Source organism: Diabrotica undecimpunctata, chromosome 3 (genome assembly GCF_040954645.1).
Source record: "Diabrotica undecimpunctata isolate CICGRU chromosome 3, icDiaUnde3, whole genome shotgun sequence".
Lineage (NCBI taxonomy): Eukaryota > Metazoa > Arthropoda > Insecta > Coleoptera > Chrysomelidae > Diabrotica > Diabrotica undecimpunctata.
The window spans coordinates 98870087-98886309 of NC_092805.1; the positions used below are offsets into that span (position 1 = coordinate 98870087).

The 16223-nt window shown below is 33.7% G+C and overlaps 1 protein-coding gene across 4 annotated transcripts in view; it reads left to right on the forward strand.

Annotated features, from left to right (window-relative positions):
• The window catches only part of CRMP (Collapsin Response Mediator Protein), a 123775-nt gene that overhangs the window by 75486 nt on the left and 32066 nt on the right, over positions 1 to 16223 (forward strand). For 2 of the 4 annotated variants that reach the window (XM_072526393.1, XM_072526395.1), the window contains exon 5: positions 12832 to 13061. The exons of 1 other annotated variant lie outside the window; for it this stretch is intronic. In XM_072526393.1, coding sequence (XP_072382494.1) covers positions 12832 to 13061 — 230 coding nt within the window. Of the gene's footprint in view, positions 1 to 5764; positions 5786 to 12831; positions 13062 to 16223 lie in introns of all 4 variants that reach the window. One more of the 4 variants, XM_072526394.1, reaches the window with a different exon arrangement.

The window sequence follows — 16223 nt, forward strand, 5'->3', positions numbered from 1 at the left end:
GAAAAGCATGAAAATTTTGTAAGTTCTCCATAATATCACCTATGACATGCGGCACTGAATGATGAGGTTTAAAAGAAACAAATGCATCCTACTGTAATGAGAATTCTTAAATTGATAAATGGAGTGACAAAAACGGATAAAATAAAAAATTAATATATTTTGAATCTAGCTGTGATATCGATTAAGAGCATAAACTTAAATGGATGGTGCACGTATAATATTATGAAATGATATAATTGGCCTATACGACGACTCGTTGAGTTTGGGAGAAGGAGGTGAAAGAAGACATAGTAAGAGACGATCTGGGAAAGCATGTGTCTGAAGGTGATTCATATTTGTGTGGCCCAATATAGAGGCAAAATAGTAGTAAGTAATAAATTATTCATTAAACACGCTAAGTTTCTTTCTCATATATTTCAAAGAACATTTGAAACCAGCAAAAATATACGTCCGGCTCGAAGGACCATACTATAAAGGGATTTGAGTAAAATCATAACCGTAAAAAAGAGACTGCATATTTTCGATATTTACAAATTATTGAAAATTTTTGGAAAGAAACTTAGTAGTGTGTCGAACGAAGAATTTCTTGTTTATTATTATTACTATACTGTATGTTGTCACATTTATATAGTGTTACTCAAAATGGCGTGAAAATTAAACATATTTGAATTTCGAACGATAGAAACATACCCAAAAATATAATTAGAAAACTTGCATAAAATTAAAACCAATGAGAATGGATATGATATTGAATTAACCTTTTTTGAGCACATTTCTTCTGAATACTTGTAATTTTTTTATATAAATTGTAACGCAGTTCTGGAAATACTAAATCTATTAAATTCTCAGTGCTTTAAGAATCAGTCTTCGAAGTAATTGGCGGAGATATCCACTCCCAATTTTTCTTAAATGATCTGCTTTTAAATAATGTAAATACAATTTAACAATTAGCGAACGAATCATAAAATCTATTTAATATCTAAAAAACTATTTCTAAGTTAAATCAAGCGATAAGCCATACCTAGCTCGAATTTCGTAATGTGAGTGGGAACTACAGGCACTAGTTACTCAAATATATTAACGCAGCGCTACTGGAATATTTATGAAAATTAAAGTTTAAATGGGAAATTCCCAGTGGTTGACTGTATACCATAGTTTAAAAAAACTTTCAATGAAGTAAAAACTTCTTTTTGTACAATGGTATAAAATTTTATTATTATGATTTATTAGAAATTATCCAAAATAGATTTATACATTTTCAGAACGTTTTCGATATCCTATCAGATCATTCTCAGTGAAAAACGTGTATATAGTATTTGGAACTAGCCACATGATGAGGTCAGATGACCCTTAAATTACATAATTTTAGTAATTATCGGTATAATTAATAAGACAGGTCGATGATAAAGGATTACAATTGTTAAGGGAATGTACAATTTCCCAGCTCGGAAAAGGGAACCTTATGTCCTAAGAGGTAACAACCAACTCAAGTTGGTATTTATGAAAATGTCTATGCCTGTTTTACAAGTTACGAAAAGGCGTTCGGCAAAGTATTGTATGACCAACTAATGACAAAAATGAAAAAATCGAAAGAGTACAAAAAAGGAAAAACTGTAATCAGGAAGTAGTAAATTCAATGAAAATATTTAACCGTATAATGAAACGCTGAATACTGTCAAAGCAAAAATTATGAAATATTAAATAAACTATCTAATAAACCCTCTAAAAAATGCCAAAGCAGCTGATCTAGATCGAATTTCAGCAGACATTCGTTCGTTCATCAAGGTATTTATCTAACAGGGAGTATCACGTGAAAGTGAGGTTGGTATTTGACTAGAAGCAGAACTCCCCTAAAATTAATTTCTGAAATTATAATCTCTTATGAACAAATGCTTACGCTCTATATGCAGAACATCCTGGCCAAATAGAGTCACAAATAAAGAACAACTTATGAATGAAAAATGGAAATTATAATTATCATCATAAGTTGATCGACAATCCGTTGTGGATCTTGGCCTGCTCACAAAGAAGTTGCCACTGCAGTCGATTCCTGGCAACTTCCCTTCATCTTCTGACCCTTAGAATCTGTTGGTCTTCTTCCACATCATTAATCCATCTCCTTCGTGGTCGTCCTCTGGTTTTGAAATTTTTTCTCTCAAAAATACCAAGAAATCTTTCATCATTTTGAGATAAGATCCACGTTTCAGCCCCATATATCAAAACCGGTCTTATTAAGGTCTTCTATGTATTGAGCTTTATTGCATGTTTTATATTTTTAATTTTTAAATGTTTCTGGAGACCGTGAGCAATTCAGTTTGCTATTGCTATGCGTCTTGTTATTTCGTCGCTTGTCGTGTTTGTTGCGTTTACTAGCGATCCAAGATATGTGAATTCTTTGACTTGCTCAAAGGTATAGTTGTTAATTTGTTTTTTTTTCCTCGTTTACCACAAGTCCTAATTTACTTGCCGCGTCCGAAAGCCTTGTAAAATACTGCACCATGTCTCTCATACTTCTGCCCACTATAACTATATCGTCAGCGAATGCGAGAATTTGCGTCGATCTATTAAAAATAGTTCCATTCATTCTAATATTTAATTGTCTGATTGCGTTTTCTAAGGCAATATTAAAGAGGAGACACGCCAGCGCATCCCCCTGTCTTTAGACATTTTGACCATTATTAATGTCAAATAACAGTTTTCTCCTTCAATTCCAACGCATGAGCTTACGTTTTGCATTGTTAGTTGGGTAAACTAAACTAACTTAGGTGGGTCTATCATTGCATTATATAATGCAGTTCTTTTCACACTGTCATAGGCTGCCTTGAAGTCGACGAAGAGATGGTGTGGATGTTATATTCTAGTGACTTTTCTAGAATCTGTCTATGTGCTTGAATTTGATGTGTAGTTGACTTTCCAGCAGTAAATCCGCATTGATATTGACTAACAATATCCTTTGTAAAATGTTTAAGTCTTTCAAACAATACATTACCGAAGATTTTATACGCTTTCATACGCGGATGTCATCAGAGCAATGCCTCTACAGTTCTTACACTCCAGTTGATCACTCTTTTTATGCAATTGACATATTATTCCCTTTAGCCACTCCTCTGGTACCAATTCATTCTGCCATATAAGTACTCTTAGTTTATGGATTGCTGCAAAAAGTTGATCACCACCTTTTTTATACATTTCCGAACAGATTTCATCGATTCCTGGGGCTTTATTGTCATTGAGTTTTAGGATGGCATTTGACACTTCTTCTCTTGTTGGGTCTTCAGTGTGTAGTTGACGTTGTAGATTTTGTTGATTGTCTATGTTGCAACCTCTTCAATATGGCTTATATTTAGATGTTCGCTGAAATGTTGTGCCCATCTGTTAAGAAATAAGTTTTTATCATGTAGAATTTCACCGTTAGTGTCTTTACAAATTTTTAATCGTGGTTTAAATTCTCGACGGCTATTATTTAAGGATTTGTAGTATTTCCTCGTTTTATTTTTATCGAATAAACTTTGTATATCATTGAGAGTGTTCTGTTCGTATTTCCTCTTCTTACGTCCCTGGATACGTTTTTCCTTTCTTCTAAGACGTCCATACTCATCTTTTTTTCTCCGTGTACATCCTGCGTCGATGGTTTTTAATATGCTGCGTTCTTTCTGCTTGTGGTCATTTTGCACTCATGATCAAACCAATGATTTCTTTTTTCTGACTTGGTTTTGACCAATATTTCAATCGATATCTGTAACACAATATCTCTTATATTTGGCCATAGGTGGTTAACGTTTTCTTCTTGTGAGTTTTCTGTCCTCATTTGATCTTCTATTTGCTGCCTGTATAAATTTGCAATGTCGGGATCTTTAAGTTTATTAATGTCGATTTTTTCTCTTCTTTTTCCGATCTTCTTTTTTATTGGATATTCTCTCTTTAAATCGTGCTTTAACTAAATAGTGATCACTATCTATGATTTCTCCTCTAAAAGAACTAGCATATAATAAGTTAGATCAGTGTCTTGCATCGATGATTATATGATCTATTTGGTTAATCGTTTCATTATCAGGAGATTTCCAAGTTCCCTTATGTATATCTTTATGAGGAAATCGTGTCCCAGCTATTACCATGTTTTTAGACATCGCAAAGTTTATGATTCTGAGACCGTTATCATTAGATTCTACGTGTAGGCTCTCTTTTCGAAAATATATTCTCTTTCGACTTTGGCATGAAAGTCTCCTACTATTATTTTGATGTCATTTTTTTGGACAATCATCGTACTCTCGGTCTAGTGCCTCATAGAACATTACGAACATTAAATTAAGATGCATAAATAACGATAACTTGTCGTACTATACGTTTCATTTAATGCGTCATATGCTAGGATTCGGCTAGTTGTTTATTTTGTACCTAATCAGAGGCCTTCTTTAAGTAAATAAATCAAAATGTGTCTTATAGTAAATTTAATTTCATCCATAGTGCCCTATGATGTAACTATACGTTCATTAATAATCAAGATACTGTGTAGTGCTCTTTTGGTAGTCGCCTTGTTTGTTTTTTCTCTTTTTTTTTTCTGTTTGTTATCTTAATATATTCGTTATATCCCTCCTTTTATTTGCTATGTCGCGTGTTAGGATTCGATCATTTATTTTTATTTTGAACTGTCAGAGGCCTTTTTCAAGTCACTGAATCAAAATTTGTCTAATAATAAATATTTTTTTTATTCTATTATTTTATAATAAATCTTTCTCGTATGTAACATGTTCATTAATAACGAATATGCTGTGTAGTGCCCTTTTGGTAGTCGCCTTGTTTGTTTTTTCCATCTTAGTATAATCGCACGCTCAAATCGGACCGATAACAACGAAGATATGATGTAATGCCCTTTTGGCAATGCCGCCATGTTTGTTTTTTCCGTTATTGTACTAGTTACTACCGATATAGAACAAAACCAGAAAAATACCCACAACCAGAAGGGAATCCCAAAGTTAGTCAACAACATCGTAGGGAATACAACAGGAGCGTGAGATTAGCAGGCTCGTCATTAATAACTTTTACAATTGAAAAATCGTCAGGTGCTTTTTGCTCCAGCGACAGCGATATATCATAATGAATATGTGTCTGTGTATTTATTTATAAAAACTAAGAAATTGTAAAAATAATTTCGTCTGCAAAGGAGTTTTTCGTGGAGTCGGTAATTATATTATCCAGAATATGACAATATATTTAATAATAGCGATATGAAAACGGAATGTTAGAAAATAAAAGACTAGAGTGCAGTTTAAGTTGCATTTTTTTGTTATTGGAAGATTCTACCTAATTACCGACAGAACTTTACAGCACAAAGAAGAACAAATTCGTTCTATTTCGAAAAAGAACACAAAATTGCGCAAAAGTAACAAAACTTCGTAAAAAATTAAAATAGCACAGTATGTTTATTAAACAACAAATCGAAAGGTAAAAAAGTGAAGTGGATAACAAATTGGATCGATTGTTTATTTCCTGCTTAGTATAATAGTCAGGAACTTTTTTTTTTGTATATTTGGTTATATTGTATTAGATGCAGTTTGATGATATTTTATATCATCCTGTAGTTTCGGTTTGCTTTACTTCGGCCTTCACAGGATTCTTGTGTTTAAATAATAGAAAATTTCTCAAACTTCACGTATTAAGCAAGTTAATATTTGAACTACTTTTCGAATAAATCGATTAATACTGTTAGACTTTGAATCTATTAGCAATATACAAACCTGAGTTTCTAATACTCTCTATTTTACAGCTTAACACAGATACTAACCAGGTATTTTTACACAACTTCTGATGTTATCGAAGCTTAGATTTTCTTTATTGTCATCCACGGAGTGTTTTATTTCAAAGAATTTGATGAGTTATCTATACCAATTAATTGTCGAATTAAAACACTTTTCACATATTTTCTGTTTTGACGCTTTAAACTTATTAAAATGCTTTAATTGGTTTTGCACTTTAGCTTGGCACTGTAATTTTTAATGAAACATTTTAGCGTTTTATTTAAGGAATTTACGTACATGCATATGGCCTAAAAATGTGTTTGGAAAATTCCAAATGAAGAAAAATTTCGAGAATTTTAATCCTAATTGAAGAAGACATTTACCTTGTAAATGGTTGGTTTGTAATTAATGTATTCTGGCAATTAATAACAATTCTAAGATTAGAAATGTTTTATTCTACGTTTGTATTTCCAGCGCGGAAATTATTTTAAAGATTTAAAGCTTTGAAAAATTCAAAATATTATTGTTTTGTTACATCGAAACAAAGTTCTTCTAATAGTTTACTTGTATCTGTCTTATTCACGTGATATACTCACGTATCAAAATATTGCGTATTTTATCTTCGATCTTATTTTTTTTCCCTTTAAAATAAACCACTTGTGATTTATATTGCTAAATATTGTTCACTGGAATATGTAATACCTAAATAAGTTAAAGATTTAATATCTGTACCAAATTTTTAGAGGTACAATATTCAATCCAAAAATGCAATATTAATAAAACTTAATTTTAAAACAGCCCAAGAACTCTGTTATCATCATCATTAATGCTGCTATAACCATTTGGTAGAGCATAATCATCATCATTACTGCTACAGCTCTATAGTAGAGCCTCGAAATTTTTTAAACGTTTAAAGTCTATTGTGCCAGTCAGCCCTATCTATCCATTGCCAACCGTTGCCAGTTTGCTGCACGTATTTCTCTGGCATATTCATCTACACCATCCTTCCATTTAAGTTTTGGCCTACCTCTCCGTCTATTTCCCACCGGCTCTGATATTCGTCTAGGACGAAACGGGAATTCGTCTAGGAGGGTTGTGCTGCTACGATTTTGCTAGATATCCGGCCCATGTTAGTTTTCTTATTTTTGTGAGAGATATCACGTCTTTACCACCAAATATATGTTTGTATTTGTGCTATATCTCATAATTGTATCAACCTTCTCCTCCAAATATCGTTTTCACAGATGGCACCGAATATTCTAGGATTCTTCATTCAAATATGAGAAAGAGGTTTTCATCTGTCTTGGAGATGGTTCATGTTTCTGATCCGTATGTCAGCACCGGCAGTATAAGATTTTTGTATATTGTTATTTTTGTTTTTTGGCTTTACTTTTCATGTGTTTATGTAGCCCAAAAGAGCACTTGTTTGCCAGAATTATTCTTCGTTTGATTTCTTTCGTTATAGAGTTATCATTGGTCATCAGAGCTAAGTACAGCAGAGCGTCGATTGTCCAAACTTATTGGGGGACATAGGAGAAAATCGATTTTTTTCGGATAATTGAACTGTGTTGACATAGTTATACTTATTTATCTACAGCTCTGCTCGTTTACACGGTTCCATTCTGTTCCCATTATGTAGGAAGCGTCTTTCAAATCAATCTTTGACTTCTTTTTCCAGAAGTAACTTAGGTAACAATTATTTTCTATAATACCTGGTCTCAATAATGCCTGGATCCATAAGCTGTAATAATGAAGTCACATTAGGTGGAAATTAGTAGGAAGAAACATGAAAATCTTCTTTTTTATTTAAGATGTCACATGAGTTGGGCCATTATGAAGAAGCAATCATTTTTTTTTCTGCTTTACCATTTTCTTACTGATGGGCGTTAACAGAGGGTATAAAAATTTCTATAAACCATTCCATGAAAATTGTACTATTCATCCATGAATCTTTTGCGATTGGCATCCTAGGCATATTAACGTGTCTAAAGCAATGTCGTTTGTTGCTTTTACCAATGACAAGCATTGGCAATCGGTTACTGCTAACAGCATTAGTAAAGTTTTCTAATTGAGCCCAGTTTCGTTTGCATTATAAACGTTTTTGAGGGAGAAATTTTCTTCCTTCAGTAACTCCCCTAGTTTGTTTTTGAATGAATCTGCCGCTGATGAATCAGCAGACAGTTTTTCTTCTCGTATTTGAAGCTTACGGGTGCCATGTCTCGACTTATCGTTTTAACCAGCCTGTGATTGCTTGAAAATTTGATAGCCTTCCGAGTTTTTCGTTGAATTGAACTGTTTTTTCACAAGAATCAGACCCGAAATAGGTTCTCTCCGAGATATTTTTTGAGTAAACCACTTACTTCATCTAAATCCGTATTTGGGACAAGTTTCATCGTTTTACGACTTGTGGATCAGTCAGAAGAATCAGGCTGAAACACAAAGTTACTTATGCTCGTTTTTTTTATATCTGTAATGGTAGACTTGCCAACTTTGTATTTATTGGATAACTTGGTTGCAGATTCATCTTTCTCCAACCGTTTATTAATCTATTATTTATCTTTCACAGAAAGGACAACACGCTTAATATTTAGACATTTCAATCCAGTGTTTACACAGAAAGTCGGGAGTTGGGATAAGCGGTTGTTAGGTTGATCGACGTTCGGATAATCGACGCTTTACTGTATGTGCATGTACCCACCACTTCTAAGGTAGAAGTATTAACAGGGAAATGGGGACCGATGTTTCTGGCTCTATTGTTGGGTGTTGTACATTTCTTCTATCTTACCTGTTGTACGAGCAATTAGGTTTAGATCATATGCATAAGTTAAAATTTACTATTATAGCCTTTTCCAAGACTATGTTGAAAAGGGGGCACGCCAGCGCATCACTTCGTAGTGCGACATGCGTTTCAAACGCTTGTGATTGTTCACACTGTATTTCTACTTTACAAAAAACTTTACACATTGTAGTTCTTACTAGTCTTCTTAGATTATCGGGAATGTAGAATTCGTCCGTGAAGAGCTTCGACTTCTACAGTCTATTTCGCTAGTCAGACATCCATTGCCAACCGATTCCAGTTTGCTACACCTCTTTTTTCTAAAATCTACACCATCCCTCCATCTTTAGGTTTCCATCCAAGGTTTAACCTGCCTCTCCATCTACTTCCCGAAGGTTTTAACATCAGGATTTATCTTGGAGGGTTGTTCTGCTGTAATCTTGCTAGATGTTCTGCTCATCTTAGTCTTCCTATTTTTATGAGAGATACCACGTCTTTACTACCAGATATATGTTTGTCTTTATACTATATCTCATAACTGTGCCTCGTTCAAATACCGTTTTCACAGATGTCACCGAAAATACCTCCCAGGATCCAGTCATCAATGGTAGTGTAGGGTTTTTCATATTTTTATTTTTGTTCTCTGTCTTAAGATTCTACTTTTTATCTGTCTACTCAACCCAAAATAGCACTTGTTTGTTAGAATTATTCTTCGTTTGATTTCTTCCGTTCTGGAGTTTTCATAGGTCAACAGGGAGCTTAAGTATATGAGCTTGTTCACTGCTTCAAAGCTAGAGCTATTAACAGTGAATTGGTGATTGACTTTTCTGGTTATGTTGATGGGTGCTGATACCGTTAATTTGGATTTTTCCTCATTTGTTTGTGGGGCTATATTTTTTGAGGCATTTGGGAAGATGGTATAGTAAGTCTTTAGTACTATTATTTTCTCATCTAGCTCTGATAATAGCCTGCATCATCTAGAAATTATATTCTTTCTCACTGTGCAGCAAATCTTAGTTGTGCAATTGACTTAGGAGCTGTATTTCGTGATAAGTAAAAACGATATTTATTTTCAGCTGGACCCATAGTTGCCCTGTGAGATTTAAATCCGTATTATTGTTGGCCAATCAAGTGCTGCAGTCTAGGCATCTTCAAGGTACTGCCATTGCTGCTAAATTACTACGATAATTAGCACAAAAATTATCGTAGCCAATAAAGCCGATACAAAGTAAAACTTTTTGAAAGCTATTGTGTACATATCAGTCAGTATTCATTATTATTTTTATCTCAATTACACTTTCAACTAATTAATTTCCATAATACGAGTATAATAGAACCGCGCCGACAGCTAAGCTTTTGTGGAATATTACATGCTGTAAAACGTTCCATTATCTTTATTTACACGACTACGTCCATCGGCCTTCCGTAATTGGATTTTTATTTTGTCAATAAGAAGAACTTTTCCAAGTGTTTTTTACCTTTCCATAGCAACAGTAAGTTCTGCGGAAGTCGCATCAGTGTGCGGAAGGTTTGCCTGTAGAACCCTGATTATAGTGATTAAGACCTATTTGGGACAGATAAAATAAATAAATAAATTTTTATTTATAGATTTAGAAAAGTCTTTGTCTCATGTACATTTTAGTCACACAAGTTGGTACAACGTACTGTCAGGCATGACAGTGCGCCCATACATCGCCAAGACCATAACTCCCCTGAGTTTGCCAGCACTCTGGGGCATCACTATTCCCTCTATACCATCCATCCCTGGACACGAGGATGTCACACCTCGTGATTGGGGAGCGCAGTGGTCACAGAAGAGATCTCACCACATAAGTCAGTTGTGGTGAGACTATCTGGTGATTTGCCGATTAAGCATAGTTTAGATGTGCGTGTGTGTATGTCCACACAATATGAAAGGATCTCCTCAGCCAATATTATTATTAGACCAATCGCATTATTAATCTGACAGGTATTCGCAAGTAACTACAGTCGATTTTATGTACTCGAATGTACGATCTTTCAATAACGTCTTCCCAAGAAAGCGCTCCAAAAATATTTTCCATACAATTTTAAAGTATGCAATTAGTTTTGTTATTCTTAGTTAGACAGATAAACTTTTTATTTATAAAATATTTAAAATAAAAGCTTCGTTTCCAACAAAACAATTTGTTTAATTTTTCAAAAACTTTATTCTTAAATACCAATTTTATAATTTGGATAATTCCTATAATACCTATATTAATTTAAAAAATGCCAATGCTTCAGAACCACATTTTAGGTAAAATTTAATCCAATGTTTATACATAGAAACATAAGAATGTATAAATCGGAAAAGAAACATGAAAAATGCCAAGTGAACTGACGTTATATGGTATAGTGTATATATAGCAAAGACTAGGGAAGTTCGGTTAACTAGAGCTGTTCCACTGATAGTGGTGTTTGGAAAACGAAAAAGGAACTGACAATGGCAAAAAGAAATTGGGATTACTCGGAATACTGTTAAATTAATATGGAAGCAACAACGAAACAAAAGAAAAAAATTCGTAGTTCCAAACTAAGACTTTCAGTTCTTTATGTATATAGTATGTGCATTGCTTACAGTTAACTTCATTTCATATATATATATATATATATATATATATATATATATATATATATATATATATATATATAAATTTATTTAAGATTAAGGCATTTTTTTATTTTATTATTTTACTGTAAAAATAATTTAACTATACTAGACTAGTACAATATTATTTTTCCAGATTTTCGGCAATTACATTTAGAAAATTTTTAGTTTAGTAATCGGTCGTTTTTATATGTACTTCTAACGCAGAGTAAGAACTATTGCATATCGCAATATATTAATAATAAGAAATCTTTGTTTCCAAAAATCCTTTTCAAACCACCATTTATAGTACGAGATCCCACTCCAAGATCACTACGTTCATAACGTAGTTAATCAAACTCACATTTTTACGTACATTTAAAATTTGGAGAATACATTGGTAAAAGTTTGCCAGTCAAAAAGTAGCCGCAAATTGTTTTAATTCAATTAATTGGTAATTAATTTTTTAACAAAAATTTTATTTCGTTACTTTATTTTTTAAATAAAATACGATGCTCGTCACGTATGTGCTTGTTTTTTTTTAAATGAAATTAAAGTTGTTTTTTTTTTAATTTGAATATATAAGGTAGCCTGGGAAAAAATGGGCGCTAATTAAAATATCAAAGATAAAGTAAAACAGCTAGCGCGCAACGCCACTGGTTTGACATGGCGAGTGTTAGTAGTTGTGTGAGTAGATATAAAATAATTTCATGAAAATTTCGATATTAAGGACACTATTACGAATCACTATGTGTAAGTATCTTTATATTTACCTTTTAATTTCAGAACAGTTATTTTTTTCATACATTGTGCGTGATATCCAAAATCATTAATACATTCTGCAGTTAAAATAATGTCATAATACTTATAATTTTTCTTGCGGCGAAACATTAACATTGAATAACAATTTTTAATACAAGATAAATTATTGAAATCCAGCACATTATTACATAGTTTTACTCCGCAAAATACACTTTTTCAATTTTCTAAAATGCAAACTTTACTTTAATTAACGTAATATCTGTATAATGAGCCTTAAAACTTGAAAAACCCAGCTTCACTGTTGAGAACACTATCTATCGACCCATGTGCAATGGCTTTGAAAACTCATACCCGCCATGTCAAACCAGTGGCGTTGCGAGCTAGCCTTTTTTACTTTATCTTTGATACTTCGCATTTTTAACATCTGGTAACCCTAATTTGCTACCATTTTTCTCAGGCAACCTTATATTAGCAACCTAATACTAATACCTCTAATATCAAGGTAGCAATGTAACTCCTTCTTGCGTTCACCTTCTCTTTTGGAGGTTGCCGATCAACATGGCAATTGCAATTTTCGATGCATACGTGCCAAAAATTCCACTACTGACAGTCCAACCAATTCTCACGGTTTGCACTTTCATGAAATGCTACGGTGTACTACAGTATTTAAGTACTCGATTTTATTCGGCGTGCTATGTTGCACTATCTTCTATTTTGGATTATGGAACTTTAATAATTTTAGCTTCATTTTCTTGACATGAAGTATAAGCTGTAAAGATGTCAGCTCGATAAAGATTGAATTACTTATAATATTAGGTGCCGAAATGCTAACGACGGAAATATAATTATGTAATGATTCTTACTTTGTGTTCTTTCAACTTGGTTATTTCCTTTTTTTTAAGTTAATCTTTATTTTTTTGTTTTGTTTCTTTTTCTATATGATTTTGTAGGTAAACTGTCCGTTATATGTAGTGCATGTAATGAGTAAATCGGCTGCTAGAGCCGTAGATTTTCATAGAAGTGACGCCCGAGTGTATGGTGAAACCTTAGTCGCAGCATTGGGTACAGATGGTACCCACTACAAGCATGAATGCTTCCATCACTCGGCGGGTCACGTGCTTAGTCCCCCTCTCAGACCAGATCCCAGCACGCCTTTGGTGTTAATGAATTGTTTAGCACAGTAAGTTTATCCATCGATTTATTTTTTATTTTTGGGTTGTGTTTGGTTTAGGTGCTGTGTTAAATAATGCACAAATAATTGCAAATTAAAATTTAAGTATGAACACTAAAACAGTATCTCTTGTCAAATTTTTACATACAATTAAATATATTCCTCTGCACTTATATAGGATAAATAGTAGATAAATAGTATATATATATATATATATATATATATATATATATATATATATATATATATATATATATATATAGGCTTATTGGTAGTGATGTTTTTAGTGTATAAAAGTTTTTAATGTATAATCACGGCTCTTAGTTATTGGTTATAAGTAGGGACTTCTACAAAGGTAAGTGTTGATCGAATAAAAAACGGAGAGACCTATAGAAAGGCAAATGCTACTAAAACCAAAGATTAAGAATACAAATCGGTGGATGAGAGAGAAAACTACATAAATTAAGAGATATAATAGTAAAACGAAATAACAAAATGGCAATTTTTAGGATACAGCATCGGATATGAATATAAAAGGTGGAATAATTTAATTGTACATCCAGTGGAGACCTTGGAAAGACGGGAATGAACAATAGGGAGCTCAAATGCTATGGATAGACAGCTTCAAACAGCAAGGAGAATATAGGAGAAAAGAGAGAAGAATAGAAGAAATTCGCGGAGATCCAATATTGGCCCAATGTTAATGTCCAATATTGGGGCCTGTCGATGATGAATATTTTTGTTCAAGGGATTTAACGACAGTAAAGATGAATTCCACAGAGGCAGTAAGAAGGAGATAGTCACATATTGTAGGGCGAATGGACTGCAACTGATCATCGGCTGTGATGCGAATGCGTACCACCTTACCTAGAGCAGCACAAACGCCAAAAAAAGTAGTTAGTCATTACTTCAGTTTATTATGGAACATGATTTAGACATACTAAACGTAGAAAACAGCAAAACTACTTCAAAGGGAAAATCAAGGTGGCATCAAAATGGAGTAGGGATTAATAGAAGAAGCTATGAAGGAAGCAACTCAAATTTGGTTAGGTCAAGTAAAGAAGGGAAGAGATAAATAATAGTTTGATGCCGATTGCAAAAGTCTTAAGAAACGAAACGAGGCAAGACAAAAATATATGGACGAACCAAGTGACGAAAATAGAAGTGAATATGAAGCAGAGAGAAGAGACGCGAAAAAAGTGTGTAGGAGGAAGAAAAGGGAGCAAATGAAAAAAAGAACATCACATTAATAAAAATGTGAGAAACTTCTACCAAGGGGCGAAAAGGAGCAGTGACTAAGGCTTAAGAAAACAGAATTACTACAAGAGTAAAGAAGAGCATCTAAATGGAGATAAGCAGAGGAAGCTAGATAGATGGCAAGAGCATTTCAGAGATCGGCTTAATGAAGAACTGGATGGAAATGATGAGGAGCAAGTAGAAATGGGAAGTCAACGACAAGGCGGAGAACAATGGAGACTCCCACCGTGGAAGAAATAAGAAAAGTCATATATAGAATGAAAAACAATAAAAGTGCAGGCAGCAATTATGTTCCTGCAGAACTAATCAAGCATGGGGCAGAAGCACTTACAACGCGGGTATGTAGCCTGCTAACGTAAATCTGGGAGTGAGAGGAAATGCCGGAAGTATGATGAGAGGCAATATTATGTTCCATTCATAAAAAAGGAAATACGCAGTGTGCGAAAACTACAGGGGTATCACTCTTCTGGTTGTAATATATAAGGTACTCGCCAGAGTCATAAGAAGTAGACTGGAAAGGCACTTAAACGAGCAGGTTAGTGAATACCAGGGAGGATTCAAAAAGGGCAGATCCACCATAGATCAAATATTCGTGTTAAAAATGATTGAGAGCAATACATATGAGCAACAGTTAAAGCTAAACCTCTTTATATATTTCAAACAAGCTTTCGATTCTGTGATAAGACGTGTACCATGCCCTAAGAGTACTCAAAATTCCGGAAAAGATGATCAGACTAGTAAAAATGACCTTAATGAGGAACGACAATAGAGAAAGGGTAGAAGGAAGCCTATTAGGAAAAAATCAGCAAAAGCAGGGAGATCCGCTGTCCACAATACTCTTCAATCTCTTGATGGAGGCAATAATGAGAGAGAGTGGAATACGAATGGAATGTATGATTTATATCAACAAAAGCCAGATCCTGGACTTTGCGGACGATGTGGTGTTCATAGTAAGAACTAAACGGGAACTGCTGAGGATTTTCAAACTCTTTGAAACGAATGCTAATAGTATGGACTGATTATTAATAAGCAAAAAACAAAGTATATGGAAATGGAGCAGACCACATTAGAAGGCACACAACTGAAGACTACCACAAACGGAAGTAAAGAGTATTGCTTCAAAAAGGTGACGGCCACGAAAAAAAAAATAACCATAAAGTTAGATCAGGACTTCCAATCATATTGTTCCCAAAAACAGGCCTAAAATACGCAGGAATCAATTCGTGTCATAAGAGGTATCTTTGACATGCGCCATGAGACCTCCACATACAATGGGGCTATTTCATGCAGACCTAAGAAGCAGACTTTGTATCAGAGAACTTAAAACAGTCAACCAACAGGCGGCAAACATTTTTTGGATACAGAAAAAACATTTAAGATTTGATTTCAGTATAACGCTTCCACTATTCGCTTATATGTATTTCGTCCTATCAGGATTCTTCAGAGCGACTATGCAGAAGCTCTAAACGTAAAATCAAATCTTTTCCGTCAAAAGAAGTAAAGTATAAAATATCTCCTTATGGACGTTGTAGCGCCGTCTAAAACCAAAAACAAAAACTGGTTTCCGGAACCAAAATTCATATAATTGCCCAAATCTGTGCCTTATACAATTTTCAAAGCAAAAATATCTTTTTTTATGAATTTTCATTTACTTACGATTTGAGTATGAAATCAGTTCGCAAAAGGTTTTTCCCTAGCTGAATTGATATGTTGTGGAATGCAAATTTAGATGCCCCATGTCAGTTCATTCATCGTCTGTTTGGCTTTGAAAATTTTAGAAGGCACAGATTTTGGCAATTATCTGAATTTTGATTTCGAAAACTAAGAAATCTTCAGATTTTGACTTTTTGTTTTCATTTTTTGGATAATACCAAGTGACTATAAAAACATATGGTATCCATCCACTAGACCTGT